The sequence below is a fragment of the Drosophila subpulchrella genome, chromosome 2R, assembly GCF_014743375.2.
Source record: "Drosophila subpulchrella strain 33 F10 #4 breed RU33 chromosome 2R, RU_Dsub_v1.1 Primary Assembly, whole genome shotgun sequence".
Lineage (NCBI taxonomy): Eukaryota > Metazoa > Arthropoda > Insecta > Diptera > Drosophilidae > Drosophila > Drosophila subpulchrella.
Genome location: NC_050611.1, coordinates 6,139,127 through 6,166,833, shown reverse-complemented (window position 1 = coordinate 6,166,833; position 27,707 = coordinate 6,139,127). Strand labels below are relative to the sequence as shown.

Below are 27,707 nucleotides of genomic sequence, written 5' to 3'. Positions count from 1 at the left end.
TATCTTAATGTTGAGTCATTTTTCGGCATTTATTGCAGCCTACAGATAGTTAAAATCATTAATGTCAGAAACAATTTAAAAATTATTTGTTTTTTCGGTGCGGCATTAAAATTATATTCGATTTATAACTTCAATTAAACTTAGCTTTCGATTTTCGAATTGCCGAGATAAGCTTTCCCCTTTACTAAAAGAAAGCAGCTACACAGTTTGTATACATATGATTTTAGTAAAACCTGGACATTTATTGGTATTTAAAAAAGTTACAAATTTTTTTGAATTTTTATACCCTTGCAGAGGGTATAATGATTTTAGTCAGAAGTTTGCAACGCAGTGATGGAGATGTTTTCGACGCGGGAAACTTTGTCGCGCCGAAGTTAGCTTCCTCTCTTGTTAAAGTTAATTTTATTTACGAAAAGGAGCTTAAAATGCCCTTCAAATCAGAGTGGGATTATAGAAATTTTATGCCAGAAACCGCTGTTACCTGGATACTGAGTTTCGGAAACCTCTATTACATTCCCGATCCATTGCATGTGACATTGTGACAACACCGAACGAAGATCCCGTAGTGCAATTATCAGAAGCAAAGCTAATCACACCGTACTGATAAGTCCTGTTCCCGTGCATTGAGCTTAGTGGGCCTCCAGAGTCGGCTTCACATGAGCCAGTTGAATTACTGGCGACACAAATCTGGGATTGGTCAGTATGAGTACTATACTTGACATCACAATAGTAATTATTCAGTGGGTAGGCTGTCCCTGTTTGTAAAATCCGGTGTACTGGTTGCTCCTGTTTAGTCTTACCCCAGCCGGTGATGTTAAATTGCTTAGCTTGAGTTATGTGCTGATCCTTCTTTAGTGCCATTAAAAAGGCAGGCTAAAAAACAATTCCCGATAAGACGAACTTCATGTTTTCGCAAAGACTGAATGATGATAAATATATGATTTTTAGCACGCCATTTCTTGGAAAAGATTATTATTATTACCTGGGTTTTTTCCGACTCTATACAGTATATTACAGAGATGGTCAAAAAAACACAAAACAAGTTTAATGTCCTCATAATTTGAGATTACTTCATATACGTTTTGGCTCAATAGAAGGTCGTTTGAATGATTCAAGAATTTTCTGAACCACTCAGTGCCTATTGAAAATGGGGAATTGTGTGAAAATCTACTTTTTTAACTTTTTTCCACATCTTGAAAACTAAAATTGCATAACTGGAAAAATTATTTATTAAAAAAATGTTTTGCTTGTGTTTTCTATGATTTTTTAAACTTAATGTTTAAAAAAGTAGTATGAAAAAGAGAAAAATATGGCTCAATTTCAAATTACCATTTTCTTGTCATCCCAAAAAGTATGTTACATTTTAACCCAAGAGAAGAATCTACATAATCATGTGTCAGAAATGACAATAGGGGGCGCCACTTTAAAAATAAGTATGATGTACGAACTGCTTAGGAGTGTGTATTCGCTAGGTAGGGATTGTGTATTCACTAAGTGCCACTGCACTATGGGACAAATCGTTTTTCAATAAAACAATAATGTACATCAAATCACTACACAGTTGGTTATCTAAGTTAGTGTATAATTTTATCCAATTAAGAAACTAAAAATAAAATATAAATTTGAAATTATTCATACAAAAATAAACTCGATACTTCAAATATCAAGATGATATTAATTAAAATAAATTTGAAATTTCGTTTGGTACATCATAAAACTTTCGATCTCTTTCTGACTAGTACAGGACTTTGACATTAATCTTATTGTTTTGAGTGTATCTTTCATAATTTTTCAATACATTTTTATTTTCCTTGCAGTTGTTTTTTTAAATCTCAAAGAACTTTGATCATTTGCGAACAAATTGATCCCAGGCCTTTAAGATCGGAGAATACGTAAAAATATTCAGAAACAAATAATTTTGGCAACAATATTTAAATTTAAATATTCCTCAAAAAGTAACACACACTTTTTCACAGCATTGAGATCAGTTCCTTCTAGTTAAACATGACATATGCACATTGAACAATGCACAATGTGCATTGCACATACATACATATGTATGTACATGCATTTATGAACCCAAATAAGTAAGATCCGAAAATACAAACGCAACGAAACGTAGTCGAGAAAATAAATAAAATTAAAATATTATTTTATATCTTGGTACAATTAATATTTGCTTTTTTAAAATTAATTTCCTACATCTTAGAAATTAAATATTAGCACTATATTATTATTACATCACATAGGTGATGGTTAATATTATTTTTTAATTTACATATAAATAAGTTGCGTACGCTGATTTATACAATAAGTATATAAAATTAGCAACGCCATGTCCTTCAAATTAACCTATTTGTTCTGGCAGCCGTTATTTTGGCGAGTCCTTGTGGATTTGAAGCCGGTACACAGCACTTTCGGAAAAGAACTGACCCAAACCCAAAACTAGCCGACATAAATTCAGAAGCATCCGTTACGAGGCTTATAAGTACAAAGAGATATAGTTTTATTTTCACAAAATTGTCCCTAAACATGTAGCCCAACATTAAATTTGTGGGTTCGACCTTATTAATTTTCCTTTTTGGTTTATTGGTAATGTTGTTGAATTGAATCAATTATCTCAAATTAGCTATCAGAACAACTAACGCATTCATTTTAATATTGATTTTGCAAGATTCGTTTTACCTTCTTACATTATTCTAGTACGCATAGAGAATTCTGACGATCTCATCTGAGTTGAAAATGTTTTTTAGGTAAGAACGACATTTTTTGAGCTCATAAAGTTCTAGAACTAAAAACGTTCAGCTCAAAATAAGAACATTTGTATCTACAAATTCTGGGTAATTATGTATCTCGTGCGAATCTCCTTATCTGCAAAAGCTGGCGCCAAAGGATTCAAAGTAGCTGCCGGAAAACCTTCAACCCTGATTGGCGCCCTTGACGACCGCTGGCCACACTGGCCGGCGGGAGTAATCTGCGGGAGCACAGGCTCCAAACCTCGAGCCAAAGTGACTGAGTGATGCCTAAGGAATGCGCTCGCCGAAAAAAAGAAACAAAAAACGGGAAAACTGCAGTCAATGTCTGGCCCATAAAATGTGCAATTAAACCGCTGTAAATGGTAAAGTTCAAGTGAAATACATGGGGAATTACAAATAAGAAAAATGGCAAGCAAAGCCAACTGAAATCTCCTGGTTTAGGTGTGCGCTTGTGTGTGTGTGTGTCGGTGCGTAGTGGGTGTGGGTGTGCGCGCACAACAAAATATAAATAAAACTCCAATGTCACCGAGTGGAGTTGATAAAAAAATAGCAGCGCTAAAGGCCTTTTAATTGCCGCTGCAGTCGATAAATCATCAAACGGAACGGGAATATGAAATTATCTCAGGAATCCAGTGCGTAAAATTAGAATGCAGCAACAACAACAGCGCGCTGGCGGAGGCAGGAAAGATACAAAATAGCCAAGGAGCCAATATATATACGTACGTGTACATATACATCCACGTCGTAAAGTGCGTCCGAAATGGGAGAGTGCTCTCTCTGTCGCTCTCTCTCTTGGAGCCTTCCACCCCGCCGCCCTCTGCCCACTCACCCACTTCCTGCACATATGCTGCGTACAACAACAACACAACGTGCTCCTCCTGGGGATGCTGTGTGCGAGTTTTTTTTTTCAGAGCGGGAGCGGGAGAATAGCGCCACGCGCTCTCTGACTCCGAATCAAAGAGCGCAACTACACCCAGAGAAATAATCACACTTATCTTAAATAAAGCATGCGTACATTTTTATTTTGATCAGGATCAAACTAACAAAAAGAAATTGCTTTAAATTGAATAATCTAGTGTTTCTTTTAGTTTAAAATTTAAAATGTTTTTTATTATAATAATAGGAAGTTAAAAAAAGGTTTAAAGTGGTTTTCAAGATCTCAAATTGAATTTTACTTGAAGTCAATTTGTTTTATTATTCGGTTTTTTATTATGATTTTAATTATAAATTATAAAATTATATATACTTAAAACTTATATTATGAGTACTATATATAAAACCTATTCAGTTTTTTATAACAGTGCCTTAAATAATTCTTCCAATTTTTTAATAAATTTTCAATAAATAGTAATTATTTAAAAAGTAATTATTGAAAAAGTAATTATTTGAAAAGTAATAATTAAAAAAGTAATTATTTAACTGGAGTTAACGTAACTTTTAGAAACACATGTTTAAATATCAAAAGTTTTTTAACAGAACTGGTTTTTATTGAACAATTGTGTGGTAGTAATTTTTTATAAAGTAATTATCTAACTCGAGTTAAGGTAACTTTTTAAAATACATGTATCTGTGTTTTTCAATAGAACTGAATTTGTACCGAACCTTTGTGGAAAGATTTTGTATAGATTTTTCTCTGAGTGCAGGGCCCTGTCATCGCAGCCTTTTTTGCCATGTCCACGAACGCACGTCTCATTTGAACGCCAAACGTCGAGGCAAACGGACGCACGCCGGCTCGTCGCAGTGGTTGTTTATTTTCGAAATTCGAGTGTTCGAGCGCGCGTATTGAAAACCCAGTGCGAGATCGTGTGAACGGCGATACAAAGATATCATATGCGGGATTGAGATACCTTACCTTGTGCCATAATAATAATACCAGCAGGATATATCTTCCCGATGCAGTGGTGAAGTGCTCGGTCATAATAATGAGTGTAAGCGGAGACAAGTAAACTAAGAGCGATAAGGTTACAGCACACAAACACACTGCGAGGATTCCAGGGGGGCTGGTGACATGTAACTGGATCTGGATACATGTTGGCTCCTGCTCCTAAGACAACAGCCCGCTCCTTTGGTCGCACTGCAGAAACGGCAGAAACGGGAGCAACAAAAGCGAGACACCGGGTAAGTAGCGATGCTTAGCTATAATAAGAAACCCCAGTGCTCGGACAGGATGGCATAGGATGGGATAGGATAAAAACAAGGCACACACACAGGACATACTACTTATGGGCACGCTCAGACAAAAAGGGGCGCACTGCAGTAGTCCGTCGCTTCCTGCGCCGCTAAGTATGCCACTGCAATGCTATTTTAAGGTGCAAAGTGCATTGAGTAGGAGGTGAAGTGCCAGCCAGCTAACCAGCTAACCATAACCCACACACAAACACCGGACTACGGCGACAACACACAAAACGTATTCAAGTGTAACTAAAGACGACCAATTCACAAACAAACAAGCGGCCCAGGAGCATTTGCGGGGGAGGAGGTGTCCGGGGAGGGGGAGGGGGAAACGGAACCGACTGGAGCGGAGCGGACGACCCTCGAACCATGTGACCGCGGGACACAGGGCGGCGGAGGGAGGGGGGTCGACAGGGGCTACAGGGCCGCTCGCTAATGTTTATTATGAAAAGCGTGCCCTTTTGAACGCCATCGTGTATTTTTATTTTTATTTGTATTTTATGATTGCGCTTAGCCATGTGTATTTGCTGTGAGTGCGACTGTGTGTGTTTGTACAGAGGAAAAAAAAGATATCACTTTGGTCTCAAATTCTGTTTTATTAAAGGGAGCTGATAGAAGATGGCTTGTATATAGCTGAGGTATTGAAAGACTCGAACCTACTTGGTACAATCGGAGTTTTCACTCTAGCTAAGAAATTTGCCCAATTAATAACAAACATACGGTTCTTAAGACTGAAAATTTCAATAGAAATTGATTATGATTGTAATCGTACATTTATTAAAACCCCATTAATTGTAACTTTAAATAAAAACGAGCCAGAAATTAGTTAAAATTTATTAAATGATATCATAATCCCATGTCATGTACGAACAAATTTAATTGAAGCGTTATTTAAGATCTTAAATATGATTGTAATAATTTTGAAATATTAGTATTGGTTCTATGTATCAATCGGATAATTTGGGCAGTTTAAAAATCTCATACCTTGATACGGATTAAGACCATGGAAATATTTGATTTGAAAATAATTAAAATGTATTTATTGATATTATAAACCTATGTCATGTGAGACGAAATCCTAACTAAAGACCTTTTTAAGAATTTAAATATGATTTTAATATTTTTTTAATGAGTATTGCTATTCTATATCAATCGGATGATGTGGGCACTTTGAAAATCTCATTGCTTGATCCGTTTTAAGACCATGGAAATATTTGATTTGACATTAATTAAAATGAATTTAATGATATCATAACCCTATGTCATATACTACGAAATCCTAATCAAAGACCTTTTTAAGAATTTAAATATGATTTTAATATTTTTTTAATGAGTATTGCTTTTTTATATTAATATCAATCTCATGATCAGGGCACTTAGAACCTTTCAGACCTTCAACCAGTTTAAGACCATGGTAATATTTCTATACCATTATTCTTTCCCAAACATTCCCAATCGCCCTGGATAATGTATTTTTCTCAGTATGTTTATTTTGGTTTTTCTTGTCACAGAGCGGGATCGAGGGGTGGACGGGCGGCTTTTAAGAGGCCCTCATGAGAGTGCAGCACTCAATTCATTGATAAAAGATGCAGCTACAATTATAACAACAACTCCGGCCAGGGGGATGCCGCGATCAACATGCCGCAATTACAGTTATAATTTGGGCCTGCAACCGTTATTCAAATGTAAATTCAAATGTGGATTGCAATTACCAACCCTCCGCGACAAAAAGCGGTGGGTTGGTGGCTCGGTGGGTCGGTGAGTGGGTAACAAACAATCGCCAATTGGCATATAATGATCCCCTTTGGACGTCGAAACGTCCTAACTGACTGACTGACGTACCGACTGAGTGACAGACAGACAGACGAAATGGCATGGTATATACGGTTTAGTATGGTAAAAAGGGGTACGGGGCTCAGACAACCAGCAGCGACATTCGGAACAATTCTCAGGCCTTGACAAATGCACGTAATGATTGGACTCACACTTTGGTTTCTGCTTTTTAACAATTTACGCGCAGCTCTTACTCTTACCCCTTCACGAGTTCTCACACTCGGCCTAGTCATAATAATTTTAGGGGTTGTGCAACACAGCACAGTAATCGAGCCTCATACCCGGTCGTAGATACAGATACAGCTGTTCCCTTCGATGGGCAAACAAGGGCTTGGAGGTAGGTATGTAGGGCTCGGCTTTCGATTTTCGGGACATGGGAACGTTGTATGAACATCTTTGACTCCTGCGGTGATTAATTGTCATTCGTTCTACAACATATGTAGAGGCCTAAAGGTTCCTACGCTCCTATGGGGTTCATGGGACCGGGAGGCGACTTAACCCCGGATTAGATGTCGATCGAAGTGAAAGAATAGGCTCTTTTCATTTTCTTTCGGCAACTGGCTTTGTTCCGAAAGTAGGTAGCCAAAGGTTGTAAGGGCGCAGCTCAGGCTTACCGTCGTAAATCGTTGGATTGAACCTACCGATCCGATCGATGACGGTGAGAATCAAGAGGAAATTAACATGCCTATAGGTAAGGGTCTGGGGTAGAACTTTCTATGTGCCAGACTTTTATCATTGCATCTTCAGCATGCGTAGGCAACTGTTCTGTTTCTGTTTCCATTTGTGGTTTTTCTCTGGCTATCATCATCTGGCATCATGTGGCACCAGTTTTGGCAACATAAATTAGGCCATGGGCATCATTTGTTAGAACCGGACACATTAGAACTTTGCTAATACGATACAAATGATAAGGGCCGTCATCAGTTGTTCAGTTTGTGCTACTTATGCGGCCGATGGAATCATAAATAATTTGTTTATTGCATGCAGACGGGCACAAGTATGCTGGCTTGCCTCCTCCCCCGCTCCGTCTATTACACATATGTATCTATGATTGTATCTTGTGCATCTTGTAGTAACATGAGCCGTATCTGGCCCATAACTCATGCTTGAAACTTTTGTTTCTACTTCTAATTCCTCGACAATTACGCTTAATTAATTTAAAGATGTTTGTTGTCGTTCTGCTAGCATCCCCCGTCGAGTCGAGTTTGCTTCGATCAAGCAACGCTCGTCGCATTCAATTTTGAGCAGTTATGACGGCGGTTCGGCAATGGGGGAGGATTTTATAAATAGATTAATTAAAATCATCTTTAATTGTTTGATTACAAGACAAGCGTGGCCCGAAAAAATGCGAAGCGAACTGAGTGCTCACAATAGCTGCCTCTATAGGGTCTCAAGTTGCCGAGTGTGTGGGCAAAATGCGCAACATGTGAAATACAGATGCCTGGGGCCTCAGAGTAACCAGCACGGTCCCTTGGGCACTAAAGATTTCATTTGTGCTACAGATGTTCCGGCGATTGTACAACATAACTACAAGGAGGAGTAGCGAAACCAAGTCACACGCAATTGAGGCAGCGGCATCTGCCACGGCCACATTCACATCCACATCCACAGCCACATCCACATCCATGGATCCACATCCACTTCAGGGCAGTCACCAAGCGACTGGCGCAGCGTTTCGAGTGGCATTTGATTTTAGTGCTCGAGAGTGTGTGTGCCAGTACTCCAGAAGTATAAAAATTATTGCTGCCAAGCAACTGAGTCAGTCAGTCATCAATTATTTTATAGAATGCTCACTTGTTTTGTGAGTTCTGGCATTGTTCCCCATCCCCATACCCATCCCCATCCCAAGGCCCCACCTCCATTTCCATCTCCATCCCCCGAAATGCCAGCCGAATCTGTGTTCTTGGAGTTCACTTGGAAGTTCTCGTTCGGCACAGGAAGGGCTTCTCCGCCCCTACACTTCGCTGAGACTCCGCAATAGTTGTGAAATTAAATTGAATACGACGCCGATTATCCCACGCAGTCTTCCATTCGCATTTCCCATTCATTCCGGGCTGGCTCCGGCTGCCTAGGAAGCAAGTGCCGTGCTGGCGACACAATCTCATCCTCCTCCGCGGAGGCGGAGAAATCCGAGAGCTTGGGAAATCATCAAAGTTCAGCGGGACTTCGGTGGCGTCTCTCACTCACAATATAGGATGATTACATGCACACGCAACTTGCCGTATCTTGCCATAAATCTCAAAGACTGCACAGAGAAAAAAGGACCTTAAGACAAGGCCTCATAAAATATCACTAATATGTACATCACTTCTGAAATTTTTATTTGAGTATTTGGTACTCCTAATCTTCAAATGGTCACAAGGGGGTCTTATCTTACAGTATCATATTTCAAGTTTATTTATTTAAAAAGCAAATATAAACAAAGCTGATAGCTTCAGAAATCCTAATCAATGTAGAATAAGTTTTCAAACTGGGTTAATTCCATCAGCCATCATTTTCTGTCCCTTAAACCCATTTACCATTTTCTGTCTAATGTCTTATAATGGCAAAAGTAAAATAGCCAATTGATTTCACCTTCATATATATTGTACATTTTGCCTTTTTAAAGTCGTTTTTTGCAGTGCATGTGCGTGTGTGTCCCACAGTTTGTCATTCAGCCATCCAGTCACTCATTCAGAGGATGAGGAAATGGAGGGGTATTTCCCGGATGCTTGCGTGCCAAAATCAATGCAGGTTTTTTATTTGCCAACGACAAGTTTGCATTCAATAAATAAAACCCATTCGATTATAAAGTACACCCGCAGACAATGAAATGTCGCTGATAAGAGCCTCTTACAATCCATTTGGCCTACTTCAGTTCATTAAAAATCTATTAAAAAGTAATGTGCCCTGATCACTGACGCTTCTGCTCCGATAAGGCAGGCAGCCAATCGATCCAATCGGGAGTATTTTATGTGCCAGACTTTGATTAATCTCGCCATCAGTTCGGCTCTTCCCTTGTCATGTAAATATATGTTTAAGCCTGCAATTCAGCATTATTCTTGGGAGAAGCTGCAGTAATAAATACTTACGCTTTGTTTATACGAGCTGAAAATCAGTTCGATTTTCGCTGATGGCGATATCGATTTGCTTTAGCCGAAATGTAATTTAGCTAAGCAGCCCGGCACACAATGAGGCCCAATCTCGGCCTCGTCAAACAAGAGTCTAGACAAATCGAAAACAAAACGAGCTTCAATATCCCATTTATAATTGAATGCACACACAAAACAAAGCGGATAGAGTCGGAAGACTATTATAATCTGGTCAGTTACATGAGTACCGCCCACCCACACACCATTTGAAGAATATAGCATATATGGCATATAGCCTCTACCATTACCATTGCCCATACCACGCCACACTATCCACACACGAAGGAGAATATTGACAGACACTCAAGTGTCCACAAGCACCCTGTAAATCCAATTGAATTACGCATAAAGGCGCTTAAGCCGAAAGAAACGACGATGACGACCCATCAAATGTATTATTTCCCTTTAACTTCTGATTACCCGATATTTTATTACGATTCGTGGTCACGAATGCTTCTGCCACTGCTACTGGGCAACTTTGATTTTGTGGAGTTGTGAGTTGTGAGCTGTGGCGCATCATGCTTGATGGACCCCTAATAATAATCACTTATCGCATATCAGCGTTTCCGCAATATTTACATATCGACTTTTACTTGATGCGCCTTTTAATGGCCCACGTTGGCGGCCATAAAATCCGTTTGAGCGGGGGGGCTTTTGAGTTTTAACTTATGCATGATTAATACATAATTACAAAGACAAACGCATAAACTCCAACTCAAAGTGAGGCTCAAAGACGGGGGCCGGACTTATCGCGGTGTTCGTGCAGGCATGCCTCCCGCATTTCTCCACCTCCACAAACTTTACTTAATAACTCTGAAAGACAAAAGGCACTTTTCCCACAGACCGTAGAGGAGACCACGTCCTGAACAGCCTAGGTGAGGTGCTCGAAGAACCGGAGAACTCGAGAACTGCAGTGTGGCGGAGCATACTTATACCTGTTATTAATATTTCGATTAGGTACCAACGATTCGTAGAACCTGCGACATGACTTGCATGGCTAATGGGAAATTTTGTAACTTGTGACCACGCTGCCCTACACTTGGAAATTCGTCGTTGGTCGGGGCGTATTGGTCCCCTGGTTGATGGAGACAACTCATCGATTGTGCGGCGAGGACAGGAAGTGTCCCTAAGTGTAGCCGATACATTCTCATTTCTCTATTGATCCTGACTGTAGATTGGAATCTGAGTGAGCTAATGTTGGGCCTACCTAGGGCAGGAAATGATATCTATACTCAAGTATACAACTCGAGATAGTTTCGTTCTTGAAGTGAGCATCTTTTCAAAGTGGAAGGGGTTGTTACGTAAATGTTCCTTTTTCCCCTAAGACCTTACCACCCTTAAATAATGGTTGATTCTGGGAAATACGATAGTAAGCCGACACCTTTTCTTCTTTTATTAAAAGGGGAATCTGCGCCATAAAGAAGCAGGTGCATAGCTGAGTATTCCATTTGGGCCTTTCAATGTCAGACTATATATTTTGGTTACCGAAAAATAGTGATAATAAGAAATATAAAAGGTTAGGGCCTCTTTCTTGTCATCTGAGTAACTATAACACTAAAAAAGTATGCAAGTCATAGTTTAAAACCTAATTTCCGTTTAATATGGCATGTTAAACAGATTAACGAAAGTACAGCATTGAGGACTTATAATATCAACATTTCAAATATCCGTTTTCAAACCCTACTTTTAGTTTAACGGCTTAAAGACCTTTAAGTAGTTCTCTAACTCAAGTATCAATTATTTTTAAAGACACATTTTATTAATGGACTTTTTGTTAAATATAAATATATTAAAATATTTATTCAATAATAAAAAATTTTTTATCCATATAACAAGAAATCTTAAAAAAAAATAAAGTCCAGTGTAGTTTATAACAGATTGCAAGTCATTTAAGTGACTTATGTATATGACTTAATTTCTGAATCATTAGAGTGTTGGCCAGTCGTCTCGAATAGTAAAATCAAAGACCATAAGTTTGTTAATGCCAGGCGTGTGCGTCAAAGATATGAACACTTTAGTCAACGCATGGACACTTTCGTGGCTTGACAGACCGCTTTGTAAATAATCGCCTTATTGCCGGTGCGCAAATTGCCCGCTTGGAGAACTAAAGGCAGTGGCTAACTTAACGTTTCTTATCTGACTTTCCAGATCGTATTCACCACGTCAACGCAGCGAGTGTGCAGCTAATGCTAATGCCAGCTCCTTCAGCTAGCTCGCCACATCGCCAGCAGCAGCAACAGCAAACGCAGGTGCCCCTGCGGCAGGTGCATCAGTTTGTGCATCACAGGAAGCGCAGGACAAAGAGACACCTCCTCCACCTCCACCTCCTCCAATTCCCACACCTCCGAACGACGAAGCATGGCGGTGATTAATAGAGCCGGAAATGTGATTGCCCTGCTGGCTAACCTCCAGGTAATCCTGCTGTTCTCGCTGTCCGTTTCCGGAGAGTTGCCGCAGCTGGACTACGGCAGTTTGTCCGCCTCCCTGGAGGAGGATGCCATCGACCCCCTGACGGCGATGGCTCCCTTTGCCAACTCCCTGGTCACCGAGGAGACGGCGCCACATAGGAATAATGTGGAGCTGCTGGGAAATAGCAGTGAGGATGAGAATGCCAAGTCGCCGCCTGGATCCTCTGCCGCGGGAGGAGTGGGTTCGCCAGGAGGAGTGGCCGGCGGATCGGGAATACTCCTCGAGGAGTTCAATAGCAACGGGAAACTGAGTCCCGGAGAGGCCAGTAATACACTGCCCATTTTCCTCATCGAACCGGAGAGCGTGTTCGTGGTCAAGAACCGACCGGCGGTGCTGAAGTGCAAGGCCTCCCACTCGCTGCAGGTGATCTTCAAGTGCAGCGGCAGCTCGCAACCGCCACCTTCGACGCACGAGACCCATGTGGACCCGCACACGGGGGTCAACATGGAGGAGGTCACCGCCACCATCCACCGCGACCTGGTGGATGAGTTCTTCGGGGACGGACCCTTCAAGTGCGAGTGCCACGCATGGTCGTCGCGTGGCGTGGTCAAGAGTCAGGCGGCCACCGTCCACATAGCCTGTGAGTACACTGTACAAAAATTAGATGACTTTTAGATATATTTAGGTATCTTCTAAATATTTATGAAATTAAATGAAAATAATTAAATATTTTGCGTTATAACAACCATTTAGATATAATACATTCGATCTTTATTTTATTATCTTTAATATTTGAAAATGATAAATGTATTCATCTATATACTATATTGAATAAGAAAATATGTCCCTTAACTTTACTTTTATAATTAATATTATATAAAATCTGCTTTAGTTTCCGTTTGCGTTTCAGTTAATAAAAAATTAACCTTAAATTACCTTAGTGATGTTAATGTTATTAAGATATAAAACAGAATAGATTAAAAATGTTTTTTGATATTCAATTCATATAAGCCCATGTCTTAAAGTGTAGTTCCTGTAGTTAACATTGCACCTTTGTCAGGGGTGGCTTCCTGTCAACAGCTGACCCTCGCTTAGCTTACTCTACCTCTACCCCTATCCGTATCTGAATCTATATCTATATCGGTACCCGGCATCTGTCTTTTTTACCACCGCAGATATTCGCAAGTCCTTCAACCAGTCGCCCACCTCGCTGCGCCTGGAGCTGGGCAGTCGGGCGGAACTGCGATGCGAGCCACCCGGCGGTTTCCCCGAACCCAAGCTCACCTGGCACAAGAACAACGCGGTCATCACCGCGGACAACGAACCGGGGATCAGCGTTTCGGCCGGCACGCTCACCTTCCGCCAGGTGGCGCTGCAGCACATGGCCAACTACAGCTGCAGTGCGGAGAATATTGCCGGCAGGCGCGTCTCCGATTCCGCCGTGCTCATCGTTTATGGTCAGTATTTCAGGGGTTCCTGGGCAGGGGACTGCATTTATAAGTTCATATTTTTACTCGGTACTCGTTTGGAAAAAAATAGCCATGAAATACCAAACTAAAAGGGGGTTTCATTGCTTTCCAACCCAATTTGGATACAATTCTTAATATAATCTCAGAGAATAAGTATTCAATATTTTGGTGATTGCGACTCATATGTGATTCTATCTACCTTAAGCTTATAGGATAATTAAGGTCGGACTTTAAAAGCTTTTAAACCAAAAACCTTTAATCGTAAAGCTCGTTAAATTGAGTACCGGGTTATCTCATTGTCGTTTTGATTGTTTTTACTTTATTGATCTATGATATACCAAATTTTATTGCTTTCTAAAAGTGGTTATAGAACGTTTCAAAACCCCTTCTGAAAACCTTTTAAAGTAGGCAATAACTGCTGGCTTACAAGGCCGATAATCGCTTAGCATGTTAAATTGAGTACCGGGTAATCTCAATGTCGCTGTACTGGTCGATAACTCTTTTAATTGTTCTATTTTCCGACTCCGATTCCATCCCACAGTCAACGGTGGCTGGAGCACCTGGAGTCCGTGGCGCGAGTGCAAGTGTGCGGGCAAACCCAGCCAGGGAAGGAAGCGCTCGCGCACCTGCAACAATCCGATGCCGTTGAATGGGGGCGCCCAGTGCCCGGGCCCCCAGATCCAGAAGTCCGCCGACTGCGCCGCATGTCCAGGTACGTTCCTGCGGTCATCCGCAAAATTGTGGGCGCATCGAATTGCGGCCAGCACGCCCGTTATGCGGGTTTGGGATTTGGGGGGAAACTGCGGGAAGCTTAAAGGCAGCTGTAGAGCAGCAGCGAAATTGTCAATTTAAATGGTATTTTGCGGCCGGGATTCCAACTTGGGCGCCACCTGCACATTCCCCCCATTGCCCACAGCCCGGTATTCTTTGGTCGCCCCGCTGACTCTGTCGATACATCTCCTGGAGCGTCGAGAACAACGCGTATTTTTCACACCAGGGAGGATGTCGGATTGGGGGAGGAGCAGAGTGGCAAGGACAGTGGTCCAAAATACAAAGCACTGCACAACGCAAAAGTTCAGGGGGCGTTTCACAAAAAAAATAAAAAAAGGGAAAAGACAGATAAGCTTTAGGGTCCATGCGAACTAGGCATACCCTAAGGATTTCAGTGATTATCATAATCCAATTGGGACGGGATTTACATAAGTAATTAGAGTGCTATTGTGATTGATTTGCGATGCAGAAGATTAGTGTGGAATACTTCGATAGAATCTAATTAAGCTGGGACTTTTACAAATCCTCCAAATTTTTTTAAAGAATTTTTAATGAACAAATATTGGATAAAATGTAATAGCGATCGAAATTTTGGTGATTTGGGTTTACGTCTATGGGGGATAGATCCCTCCACTCGGGTTCAAAAGTGTATATACTTTTTATCCGCCACTGTTTAAAAGATACTAATTATTTTTAAGTATTACCTTCTTCTTATACCATAAATTAGTTAAGCTACAAGGATTATTTCAAAGATTACCTCAGAACCTATCGATCATATTCATTTTGACAGAGTCCCTCTAAATTACAATAACTTAACGTGAATTAGTACTAAATATAGACCAACCCCTCGGCAAAGTCACCATGCCCGGTGCGAACAATGGTATAATACATTTTTGAGTGAGTGCTGAGTATTTCATTTTAAACACGCATTCGGTGCCTCAGATTGGACCGACGACAGATATCTCCACATGCGAGCGTATATAGCGCATATAGATGGATAGATTGGGCCGCCGACTTTGGCAGTGGGGAACGCCTGCCGTCGGCGTGCCACCGACTAAATGGTGACAAAGGAATGAACCCGGGGTACGGGGATGGGACCAGGGTCTTGGGACTTCGAACTGAGGATGAAATCTGGAATGGAATGGTTGGGATGGGATGGCAAGGGAAGGCATTGGAGTGAGGTGCTCGGTGGTGGATCGTAGATGGGGCGCTCTTTTTGACAGACGCACGGGCGTCATGTGTTTGAGACTCTTCACTTTTATTCATGTAAATTTATTGTATTGCATTGTATTGTATTGTAGTGCCTGCCCAGATACTCACCCACACGGAGATTTCGTAGGATACTTGGCCAGGCGCACAGCGGGCACAGCAATGAGCAATTGTTGACAGACAAGCGGGGCAAATGGGAATGGGGATGGGAGTGGGTAGTGGGTTGTGGGTTGTGGGTAGAACGTATATATATACTTGCTCCAGAAGAGGGGATGCCATTGTGGACTCGGGTATTTCTTTTCTATGAAAAGTGTGTCATAAAATTAATTTTAAATTTCGCTTGGCTTTCGTTTTTTTCCGGACTCCCTCCATCCGACGACTTTTCATCCCCATGGAACCGTGTCAACCTTATGGTCCTGCCGCCACGCCCACCAACGCCTGTGATTACGGTGTCGTCCTGTCGTCCTGACGCCCCGTCGTCCCGTCGCCACTGCCGCCTGCCAACAACAGAGGACACTCAAATCGTGAGCCCTGATGGATTTGACATTTCGTCGAGTAAGCGCTGTAAGTTGAACCGAAAGCCCGACAATGTGCATTTCCCTCAAAGGCCTCCCATCCCAGGAGGTATTCCCGGTATCCAAAAGGGGTCCAATGGATTCAATACGACATTGTGTTCGAGCAGTTAAACTTGAATGTTTAACGAGCCGACGACAGTTAAATTTTTTAGTTGGGGGCTACCCCCGTTATCCACTGGGGCCTTAACAATCCAATAAACAATCGTGTTAAACCGAACCGGAGGCATCAGCATCCAACCAACCGTGGCGTCATTCGCTTCGGGTATTCCCCCGAAAAAAGAACTACCATCCTATACTTTAACTGACTTTAACTGAAGTGACTTAGTTTTTCGGCCGGGGTCGCAAGTGACGTCATTGCGGCAGATAGCAACTTAAAAATCACTTACCACGACTTACGCTCTCTGATTCATGCAACAGTCTGGGTCTGGTTGGGGTTCGAAAAGGATACGTCCAGGGATGGGTATTGACAGGGGCGGGGTGGTGTGGGGGTCAGGATGCGCGGGGGAAACTAAATGCCTGGCAATGTGATGATGGCTGGCGACAAGTCCGGAATTCTGTGCGCCCTTTTTGGGGGTGGTTTTATGTTTCCAAAACAGGAAGTGCCAAATGCCGATGTATTTATACCAGTATGTGTGCACACTGGGAGAAAAAACCTCTATGATTGGGAAGAAGAACTTACTAGTAGGTACAACCTGCTTTAGAAAAGTTCTTTATAGTTAATAAAACACCCAAAATTATTAGAGTACTGAATATTAGAATTGGGCAATAGTATTTCTTTTTAAATTAGGAATATGAATATATTTTAATTCAGCTTAAGGCTTAAATATTTTTTTATAATATTTTGACTACTGAAAAATATTGACGGTTTTTTCAATATTCCTATTTTTATATGACTTTCATAGGTTCAATAGTTTACCATTAATTTTCTCCCAGTGCACAACTGTCGAACATATATTTCAGCTGCCATTGGCATGCATCACACCATGAACGTTTTTGGCTTTTTGTTTAGCTTTCGGACTTTCCGTTCTCTGCCCCCTAAGAGAAAGCAGGGAAATTGAAATAGCAAAGAAATGCGAAAATAGAAAAGCATTAAAATGACAATCACTTTTACTCACCCCCACCACCCACGCACAAACCCCAAAAATCAACAGAGGCGTCGTCAATGGAGTTCTTAGGGTAATGGGGGTAAAACAGAAAAAAGTTGGAATTCAGGGAAGGAGGAAGACCCACTAATTTTATGGTGGGAACAAACTTTCGATTTCTCCCCATGGACCATCTATTAGAGCGTAATTGTGAGGCAGCAGCAGCAGGAGAAGCCGAAAGAGGGGAATGCCACGTCCCTGGTTGGTGGACCATCCCCAAATGATATATGACCCGGGGAGTGCCGCTGTCGGGAATGTGTGCTAAATCATGTTAATATGACTTTTGATTTCTAAACTGCCTGTGCTTTCCATTTGTGCCTCCATTTACAGTGGCCCGCTGGTCGGCGTGGAGTGACTGGAGCATCTGCTCCGCGGAGTGCATTCAAGTGCGTCGCCGGAAGTGCCTGACTCAGGGCCAGACTCAGATTTCCGAGGCGGAGGAAGCCGGTGATCTGCTCCTGGGCGCCGGAGTGGGCATGGCCGCCCTCATCGCCGCCGGAGGAGGAGTAGGAGCAGCAGGAGCAGCAGCAGGAGGAGGAAGCCCCAGCGAGGCGACTGGCTCCGGTTCCGACAATATCCCAGGATATGGCAAATCATTGTGCGCCGGAAAAGACATACAAACGGCCGAATGCCGCGGCGAGCAGTGCCAGATTGGCAAGGATGGTGAGTCTCTCTCTATCTCTTTATGACAAGGATGAATGCCAGGCAGGAGGCAACAAAGTAGACAGTTAGACAACAATAACAGTAGAGCCGGATTGCAGGATGCAGGATTCAGAATGCCCAGAATCCCCAGAATCCTTCCCATCGCACAAAAGCCGAGCACTCAACGCTGATTGTCACAATGGGAAATTAACCAAGTGCATTTGTTTGTGCACGACCACGGGCTTATTTATATATAGAAGTATAGAAAGTATAGATATAGGATGGCCAGGACAGTTCAACCCCAAAGCTTCCCCAGCTCTCCAAGCCCGCAACTCTCAACTTCCGACTTCCAATCCCCAAACCCAATCGAAGAAGGGTCGCAAATCAATCGCAGCAGCACTTGGAATTGAGATTTAAGTGGGGGTCCTGGACTGCTGAGGGTTTATGTGCTTTGCCAGATAATTAGGCGTGCGGCAAAGACAGCGCCCAGCCCCATTTGCCACCCCAATTGCGGGCTTTTCCCGAGTGTCATTGTTGCTGTTTGCGATTCGATTTTCATCAGTTTGGAGTAGTGGGGGCGAAAAGTGTGCGATTGACCCAACTCAAACATAGTTTTGTGCGGTCCATGGGGATCAATTAGATGGCTGTCACAGTGTGTAATTGAAAGGATCAGGGTACAAGGAGTTTGCCGGGGCCTGGGATTTTCTTTTGGCAGGTTTGTCTTTTATTTGATTGCCTGTTGAAAAGTCGGTACTGTGCTATGCTGTGCAGCTTATTTTCGATTTTATTACGATTCGGTAAAGCTCAACCAATCCGGCAAAATCCCTGGGGCCACCGATACCTGCGGCTTCATCATGGCCCATTGTCAGCAGCTCTGCTCGTACTCAACCATCTGATATTAAAAGCGTATTTGTCAGGCCAAGGAGACGAATCCCCTTTTGATGTCCCGTGCAGGAGGCAAAAATATAAAAAAAAAACGGAATACAACAAAAAAAGAATCTAAAAACCAGCATGCAAAATGCACAAAAGCAAAGGGAAAACGAAAGCCCCGAAGATCCTTGGAGTATCCATCCATCCATCCCAGTTGGGGATGCTGGATGGCTCAGGCTAGGGACTTCAACTTCTACTTCTACTGCCGTTTCCGATGCTGCCGCTGATTTACAGCGAATATAATTGCTCATTTCATACATTGTATAATGCGTCCGCCCGCCCACTTCTATATAGCCCTGGCTCTATAGAGCCAGTGGAAGTGCAAGTACCGACTGTACGGCATGGCATAATAATCATAATATATACAGAGTAATTCCTTGCGCTGCAGCGATTCCTTTTTGGCCAACCAGTCACCGCCAGCGCCAGCAACAATGACGACAACAATCACAGCAACGGAAACAGGCAGCGCAACAATGGGCGTCCAATGGGTGGGAGGATTGGGTATGGGTATGGGTATGGAGATGGAGATGGGACAGGGCCTGGAGATGGGGACTGGATATGCTGGGATGTCGGGCAACTGACTGCTGGCGACGGGGGGCCGCCGGCGAATAATAATGCGAAATAGACGGAGCTGGACTGGGGATGAGCATACAAACATAAAACATTAAATACAGACACACACTGCTCTGCTCCGCCAGATACGGATACGCATGGCTGCCCGGGATTGATGACAATGGGTGAGAGGATGCCTGTTTGGTTATGGAAAAGTTCAGTTCAGTTCGGTTTGGATTCGGTTTTCGGTTTCGGGTTGACTCAACGTCCATGAATGTGTGGATTTCGCTTGGCGCTGGCATCCTGAAAAGCATGAGGGTGGCGGATTTACGCAGAAATCTCTTGGTATCTTCTTTTTTTTTAATGCCCAAGCACACAAAGATTGGCAATTGGCAGGGGTTGGGGTGGCAGCATCTTGGTTCGCAGCCTGGCATTGCAGGCCGGCCGGCTTTATTGCCATTCAGTCCTCTAGAAGGTGAACGGATTTTGAAGGACCACTTTTGAGGATGAGCTCGGAAATACTCAGTAGTTGAGTCCAGATCATTGGAGGAATAGAAAAATATCCAATTGCAAGTGCCAAAAGAAACCAAATGCTTGGAAAGAGGTTTCAAATGTCATTATTTTTATAAAAATATATTTTTAATTTTTTAACATTTTTACTGAAAGTTTAAAGAATATATTGAAGAAACTTAGGATATTTAATGTTTTTCAAATCATAAGTTAAGGTCAAAATAAAGGAAATGCTCGGAAAGAGGTTTTGAATATCATTATACTTATAAAAATATATTTTTAATTTTTTTAAACATTTTTACCGAAAGCTTAAAGAATATACTGAAGAACCTCAGGATAGTTCATGTTTTCAAATCACAAGTTAAGGCCAAAATAAAGGAAATGCTCGGAAAGCGGTTTAAAATATCATTATTTTTATAAAAATATATTTTAAATTTTTTAACATCTTTACCGAAAGTTTTATAAATATATTGAAGAACGTCAGAATATTTTATGTTTTCAAATCATAAGTTAAGGCTAGAAATTTGTACCATATTATTATTTTCATATATAAAATTTTTTTTGTTTTTAAAAAGTACTACCGAAACTTAAACGAATATTACTTAAATAATATATTGAAGAACCATAGGGTATTTCATAATATTTTAAAATTACAAATGATATCATTATATTAAAAAAGATAACGCACTAGGTGCCAGAACGCCCTCTATAAGAAGATTACAGGGTATAAACAGCCGATTCAGCAGTTTAATACAAATGCGCATCGCTTCGCCATTGCAGATTTCGATTGGACCCTCTATCTGGGACTGGCGTTCATAACCGCGGTGTGTTTCGCCTTTGGGACGGCGCTCATCTGCTGCGCCCGGCGCGGCATCCGCACCAATCCCCATTACAACATGGCCCGATCAGGTGAGTTGAAAGGATACCGAGTTGCGTTCGCCGCCAGCAATTGACCGTGTGTATTTCGACTCCGTTTGCAGTAATGGACGCGGATTATATGCCCGGCGTTGTGGAAAAGAAGGAGATGCGCATGCACATAGAGGCCAACAACATGGGATACGATTACGTCAATCCCGGACATCGTTATTTGCCCGGCGAGCACATCATGGCCATGGGAATCGGATGTGGAGGCGGTGTCACCGAGCACCACTACGATGTGCCCAATCTGTCCGCCAAGTAAGTGTACAAATAAGCCATAAATGTTATTAGTTTGCCCTTTTATATGTCCGTTTTATCCTTTGGGTACTCTTGAGTCTTCATTCGGACACAATATGGTATAAATACTCTCGCCATAAAATCAGGCATCATTTTAATATCAAGGGATTATCCTCGATTTCTTTGGAGTTCCTTTCAGTCAACAACTTTTAGTTGGCGGGAAATTAAATGTTTTATTAGAAGGCTAAACTTTTCTGACTTTAAAATTATTATCTAGTTACAAATATAAAATTTGGAAATAAAAACTGTGAGCCCCTTACAATTTTTTATGACTGTTCTGAATTCTTAAGTTCTAATACTTGTTCATGACAGGCGCTTCATGTTGTATATGACTCATGAGCCATTAAAATTCTTCTAAATGCGGGTATAGTTATGCGGTTTAAAATATTCTTGGCACGAAGATTTTGTGCTCACACCATAAACTTCTCTTGTTGTGTTTTAACAATGTGTAGACATAAAGTTTTTATTCTTCCCCGAACATTAAGTACTTATGTGAGGCCCTGAGACCAATAAAGAATGTCTTTAATAATAAGGGATTGCTTTTCCTTTTAGCTACACCAATCCCATAGACCATCTGAGCGTGGATTATCTTTCTGAGACCGGGGAATCCTCCACCGCTGATACCTGTAAGTAAAACTGATAGAACTAATTTTGAATTGAATAAAACATACTTGTTGCTTAACAGCCAACTCCACCTTCGATATGAACGGCAAGCTGTCCATACTGAACGCCTCGAAAAGCAGCAGCTACGAGCTCCTGGGAAGCGCTGGAGGACAGCTGCGACTCTACGGCGGAGAGCTGCTGCTCTTTGTGCCGGAGCACGCCATCGGGAAGCACCTGAAGAAGCACGTGTCCCTACTCCTGCTGAGCGACGAGTGCAGTCGCGTGTCCTGCGCCACCGAGAGCTCCATCCTGTGCAGCAGTGTGGTGCACAGTGCCCCGCGAAACTACAGCTTCGTGAAGCCGGTGATCCTGAAGATTCCCCATTGCCTGGTGGCTCCGGAGCAGTGGCATGTTCACATCTACCATGCGGACAGCGAGCACGACGAGCTGAGCGTCAACTGGCGGCGGGCGGTGTCCGTCGGCGAGGAGACCATCAACACACCCATGTTCGTGCAGCTGGAGGCGACGCATGTGTTCATCATGACGGAGCAGCTGGGTCACTTCACCGTGGTGGCGGAGCCGAGGATCCAGCAGCCCTCGATCAAGATGAAGCTGCTGGCCTTCAGTCAGCACACCCCACCCAGCAGCGCCAACTGCAGTCTGCGGATCTACGTGGTCAAGGACTTCCCCAACAGCCGTGATATCTGCGCCAATGTGGAGGCCAAACTGGGTGGCAGCTTCCTGGGCGAGAGCCAGGTCTTTGCCTTCTCGCTGAACAGCCGGAATCTCAGCATCCGGGTGAGAAGCGCGGATGTGGAGGCGGCAGCACCCTACGAACATGCCATACCCTACCAGCACATCCTCAGCAACAACTCAATCCTGCACTGCGAGTTCAGCCTCAGGAGGCAGGATCAGAACACCCTGTGCGTGGACTTCGGCCAGGGGAGCGAGGATGACTACTACACCTTCAACATTCCAGCCCACTCCATGAGCGGATCGGCGGAGGAGCTGGCCTCCACCACGAACACCACCATCTCCATTGACCGCCAGGGCAACTATGTGAACGAGAGCTGTGTGATGGACTTTGTCCAGCTGCCGCATGCCACGAAGCGCCTGATCTGCGCCGCCCTGGATCCTCCGCGGTCCGACGAGCGGGACTGGCGACTGCTGGCCAAGAAGCTGAATACAGACCGGTATATCGCCTACTTTGCCACCAAGGCCTCGCCCACCGAGCAGATCCTGAACCTGTGGGAGTGTCGGGCGAACAGCAACCCCGGTAATAGTTCCAATTCGGTTTCGCACACGATAATGGCGCTCCTGCTGACGCTCAAGGAGATGGGACGTCAGGATGTGCTGGACATCATAGTTGAAACAATTGGTCCGCTGTGGATCTAAGGAGGCCAGGGATAACCGATCCTTTTCGGCAGCTTTATCCAAAAGGAATTTGGCGGAAGGGAATCCTGTTTATTAGTGCTTCTGAAACTAAAAGGAAAAGCTTTAGAACTTCCATTTCCGCCAGGTTCAATAAGATTAGAAAACGAACAAAATCTAACAAACTAAGCGTTGATTTTCTCTGTTGAGTTTTTAAAAGTTTTTCCCAGTTTCACCTATCTTCACCCCGTTTCCAGTGACAAATCACTATTTGTTTCCAAAGATAACTTATCCGACAAACATTTAACACCTAAGAACTGAACCACCTGCAAAGTTTGTTAAAGTGAGATGGGAAAATCAGCGTGAGGCCCATGGTCCCTTGTTGTTGAAAACAAAAATGTTCATGAGTTGCCTTTTATTTACAAAATGTATGAACGACGCGAACGAAAAAACGAAACGAAATCTGGAAAATTGGAATCGAAATGACAGAAATATTGAATCAAAGTGTAGCTGTAGTCATAGTCCCTAAGTTACTGTAGTGTTGTGTTCTAAGGTAACTTGCTCAACGAACTCTGTTCCCTATGGGTGCCATGCATTTTATACACTAAACAGGAAGAAAGTAGCGTTTAATTATACTTGTGGCTTAGCAAACTTATAGTTTTAAACACTAAACTCTAGTATTACGATTGAGAAACTGTTTGTGTACGATACGACAGCTGTAAGATACGAGTGCATCTGGGGCAGCAGGCCAAAGTATATGTATAGAGTAAGTTATGGCCAACTACGAAGGACAACCGAAAAACATTTGAGTTCGAATGCGGGAGTTGTAAACTGTTTGCCAAATCGTTGATTTTCTCAGCCGACTCTAGTTACGAATAGTCACTACAGAAGAGCAGCATTTAGTAATCAAAACTAAGCCATAGCACACATATACCCGAAAGTATGTAGCCTCTCAAATGATATATATATTAAAAAGCGTACCCGTATATGTATATTTAGTGTACGATATAGTATTAGTTATAAAACAAAACAACAAAACGAGTAGCTTGTTAGACATACTCAAGTGATAACCTTTGTATTTGTCTCTAGTTGTAAGTCTGATCCTGTCGTTTAATCGTTAATCAAGTAAGCATTTACAGAACAATGACGTATACTTAGTGGCTCAAAAGAAAAGTTAAATAAAATTAAAACTGCAACAATAATTTACCATGCTATTTCTTAAAGCTATTCTGGCGTCATTGGAGCCGGATCAGCTTCCTCCTCATCATCCTCATTGCCCGAAAGCATTGTGACGTTTATGAGATGACGCATGGTGGGACGTCCATGAGGACAGTTCTGCAAATCAGATCCGATAAGCCAATCTTGTTTGGCAAATTTTATTTCTATACCTTACCCAAGGCTGTTCGATTTCCCCCATCTGCGTGATGAGTCTCCTCATCGTTGTGTTCCTGCTCAGAGCTGTGCCAATCATCACGGATTTCCGGCACGCTCGAGAGGCGAACATAGCTCGCACCCTGGATGGACGACAAATGGTGCCCTCGGGCGCATCTTGCAGCATGAAGATGAGTTCATCTATGTCCTCCTTGCCGAACTCCCACCGTTTGCTATGCGGCTTGCCCAACAGACGCACCTTCTTCGTGGCAGGAGCTAAATAGGAAAGGGATTTATCAATTAAGAAACTAAATTCCAATCCAAATCATACCCTCGTGATCTATTTCGAACTTAAAGCCGTTCTTCTCAAAGACAGGTAGGTGGTCTATAAGCACCATCTCGTTTACCGCCGTCAGGTCTAGATTCTGGGGCACTGTCAAGCGCTGATACTCCAACTGAGTGGTGCGCTGCAGTGTCTCAAAGTTGTACTTCTCATCGGTGGCATGCTGATCCACGATGAAGAGATCATCCTCTAGTTTGACAATTATAAAGCCAAGATTAAACTGTCCTATGATTTCCATGCGGGCAAAGTCTTCTTTCCCGATTTCCCGCTGCAATTCCGCCTCAGCGTTGTTGTTTTGGTTCGGATTAATTTCGCTCTTGAAACGCAGACGCTGAAGTTTGGCCCTGGCCCTGCGATCCCTCTGCTGCTGCTCATGGGCCTTTAAAGAAGACGCGATCTCCTCCAGCGTGGTAGTCAACTCTCCGCTTGAGAAATTGGCAGGCGGTCCCTCCTCCACCTGTTCATCAAACTCAATGCGTGTGGGCAGCTCAATGTGGTCATCATCGTCGCTGGCCGTATCTGTTTCCTCGGTCAACTGAGAAGAACTAGGAGGATCTGGTGCGATATCTGTTGGAGACTCCTTTTTGGGCAGTGCCATCGAGTTAATCTTGAACTCGGCAATACTGCGTTGACTTTTAACCGGCGTAAGGACCTTGCAATCAATGCGAGGAATCCTAGCTGGTTGCGTCAGAAGATCATAGGCTGAAAGAATATGACTCGAATTACTATATGATATTTTACTGGTTAATTCCATATTACCTTCGGACTCCTTAGCCAGCTCTTTTAAGTTAAGGAAACTATTATCCAGGTTGCCCTTCTCCTTGTTTTCCTTTATCTTTTCATTGTCACTCGCTCCTTCAGACTCCGAATCGCATTTCGAGTTCTGCTCCTTAGGCGACTCTTGGCTAAGAAAACTATGAATCTTTTGCATTTTAAAGGATCGCGTGGCCAACTCCTCGGTCTCACTGCATCGGCGCTTGACAGGAACTGAAGGCACCGTACCTTTTGTATCGCCAGTGCGTCGCCACTGGGTGAGCACATCCATGAACCTCTGCGATGAACTAATGGGAACATCTTCATCGGGTGTCTCTTCACTCATTTCTTTCTTAATAGATTCTTCGGAATATTCAGTTATTTCCAGCTTCACTTTGGGCTCTAGCATGCTCACAATGGTGGTGTTTTGCATTTGAAATGTAGCTGGTGTTTGGCCAAAGGTGTCCAGCAGGGATTTCTTCAGAGCCAGCAGGAGAATCCGTTCGTTGTTGATCAACAACTGTCGCTTGTCGGGCGTGAGATTCACATCCACGTCGGAGCGCGCCGTGACAATATTTAGGTAGATGAAGGGCTGCTGTTGGCCATTATAGCGATGGTACACCTCGTTCATCACCTTGGCTATCTGCAATGTTTATAATTTGATTTACATAATCGTTCAATGAGGTATATTCCCTTACGTTCTTGGGATCGCAGGGCCTTGAGTTGACGAAAAAGAACTGCCGATCTCTGCTAGAACGCCCAGCGCCATGTCGGCAGCTGGAAATGAAGCCCTCCAATTGGAAGTCCGCTTGATTCAGTCGCTCCACATCCTCGGCACTGATTTGCGGACAAGTTGTATCGGCTGCATCTACAGAAGACTCGAGATCTGCCCGCAGTCCCGCCTCGCTCAGTTGTCCCTGCCCGAAAGGCGACTTCAGGGGCACCAGATCCGCCGCCTGGCGAGCCCCAAAAATGGCTGATATATTGGCCATGACCTCCTGATCGCCGTGCGTTTGCAGCACCACAGTTTTGGCGCCCTTGGGCGTCTGGTTGCTGCACAAGATGCGCACACCCTTGGTGACCAGGCAATAGGCCTGCAGTATCTGGCACATCTTGGTGAACTCCTTCTTGATGTTGCGGGTGAAGTCACGGCGACGAACGGGTAAAGTAGAAAATAGATTGGACAGGGTGACGGTGGTGCCAACGCCACGGGCACAAGGAGAACGCTTCTTGATACGGCCCTCGTGGTCTAGTTCCACCTTGATGCCTGGAAATCGATGGTGGTTTTAGTGGGGTGAAGGATTGGCAATATCTATACCCAAAACTCACCCACCTCGGTGGACTTGTGCCGCGTTTGGATAACCATATCCGACAAGGCACAAAGTGAACTCAGGGCCTCTCCGCGAAATCCGAATGTTTCCACGCCCAGCAGGTCCACGAACTCCCGGATCTTCGAGGTGTGGTACTTGGCCGCTGCACGAATAGAGATTAGCTTACTATTCTTAACTGATTGATGTATATTCCTGTACTCACTCATGCCCTCCAGATTCGCTTCCTCCACGCCACTGCCATTGTCGCTGACTTCCACGCCCTGCAGGCCCTGATCCTTCAGCTTGATCTCCACCAGCGTGGCACCCGCGTCTATGGAGTTCTCCACCAGCTCCTTGACGGCCACTGCCAAGCTGAGAACCACCTGACATGGTCAAAATCCAGAGTTTAAGGTATATAAACAAACTAGAAATCCTATGGTTTACCTGTCCCGAGCAGATTTTGTGCACTGTGTCCTTGCCGATGGCCTGGATGTGACCCGAAATCGCGGTGGTGGGTGGTGGCACCTCCGCCTCATCTTCCTTGTCCGCATTCGGTTCGCTTTTCATCATTATTCTTGCTTAATAAATAAACTTAACTATTGTTTTCTTTTATTTTGGCGGGCCACAATTTTTTGCAGTG

The 27,707-nt window shown here is 43.2% G+C and overlaps 3 protein-coding genes across 6 annotated transcripts in view; 1 reads left to right on the top strand and 2 right to left on the bottom strand.

The window, feature by feature from the left end:
- LOC119549600 (venom protease-like) overlaps nt 1-12,252 on the bottom strand; it is a 13,910-nt gene extending 1,658 nt beyond the window's left edge. Inside the window, exon 1 of the mRNA XM_037857762.1 lies at nt 12,138-12,252. Coding sequence (XP_037713690.1) covers nt 12,138-12,252 — 115 coding nt within the window. The remainder of the gene's footprint in view (nt 1-12,137) is intronic.
- LOC119549775 (netrin receptor unc-5) lies at nt 2,742-24,492 on the top strand. 3 transcript variants are annotated; one of them, XM_037858035.1, is made up of 11 exons: nt 2,742-3,118; nt 4,656-4,874; nt 12,041-12,941; nt 13,477-13,758; nt 14,312-14,482; nt 16,261-16,314; nt 17,798-18,130; nt 20,882-21,010; nt 21,082-21,277; nt 21,869-21,942; nt 22,002-24,492. In XM_037858035.1, the coding sequence occupies exons 3-11, from the start codon at nt 12,251-12,253 to the stop codon at nt 23,312-23,314; spliced, it is 3,243 nt and encodes a 1,080-aa protein (XP_037713963.1). In that variant the 5' UTR covers nt 2,742-3,118; nt 4,656-4,874; nt 12,041-12,250; the 3' UTR covers nt 23,315-24,492. The 3 variants fall into 3 exon arrangements, with proteins under 3 accessions (XP_037713963.1, XP_037713964.1, XP_037713962.1); XM_037858036.1 differs by having other exon boundaries at nt 4,633-4,874; XM_037858034.1 differs by having other exon boundaries at nt 4,400-4,874.
- Nucleotides 23,294-27,707, bottom strand: LOC119549777 (mismatch repair endonuclease PMS2). Of its 2 annotated transcripts, XM_037858038.1 has the most exons (9): nt 27,512-27,707; nt 27,291-27,450; nt 27,087-27,230; nt 26,456-27,024; nt 25,764-26,400; nt 24,993-25,706; nt 24,684-24,937; nt 24,498-24,625; nt 23,294-23,401 (listed from the first exon to the last, which is right to left on the bottom strand). In XM_037858038.1, exons 1-8 carry the CDS (start codon nt 27,635-27,637, stop codon nt 24,515-24,517), a joined length of 2,715 nt encoding a protein of 904 aa, XP_037713966.1. In that variant the 5' UTR covers nt 27,638-27,707; the 3' UTR covers nt 23,294-23,401; nt 24,498-24,514. The 2 variants fall into 2 exon arrangements, with proteins under 2 accessions (XP_037713966.1, XP_037713965.1); XM_037858037.1 differs by lacking the exon at nt 23,294-23,401 and having other exon boundaries at nt 24,480-24,625.

Coding starts and splice junctions, on each gene's coding strand:
- LOC119549775 (XM_037858035.1), top strand. CDS start 12,251: ATGGCGGTGATTAATAGAGCCGGAAATGTGATTGCCCTGCTGGCTAAC. Junction 13,759..14,311: donor CGCCGTGCTCATCGTTTATG/GTCAGTATTTCA, acceptor TCCATCCCACAG/TCAACGGTGGCTGGAGCACC. Junction 21,278..21,868: donor GTGCCCAATCTGTCCGCCAA/GTAAGTGTACAA, acceptor TTTTCCTTTTAG/CTACACCAATCCCATAGACC.
- LOC119549777 (XM_037858038.1), bottom strand. CDS start 27,637: ATGATGAAAAGCGAACCGAATGCGGACAAGGAAGATGAGGCGGAGGTG. Junction 26,401..26,455: donor GGCCCTGCGATCCCAAGAAC/GTAAGGGAATAT, acceptor TAAACATTGCAG/ATAGCCAAGGTGATGAACGA. Junction 24,626..24,683: donor GGGAAATCGAACAGCCTTGG/GTAAGGTATAGA, acceptor TCTGATTTGCAG/AACTGTCCTCATGGACGTCC.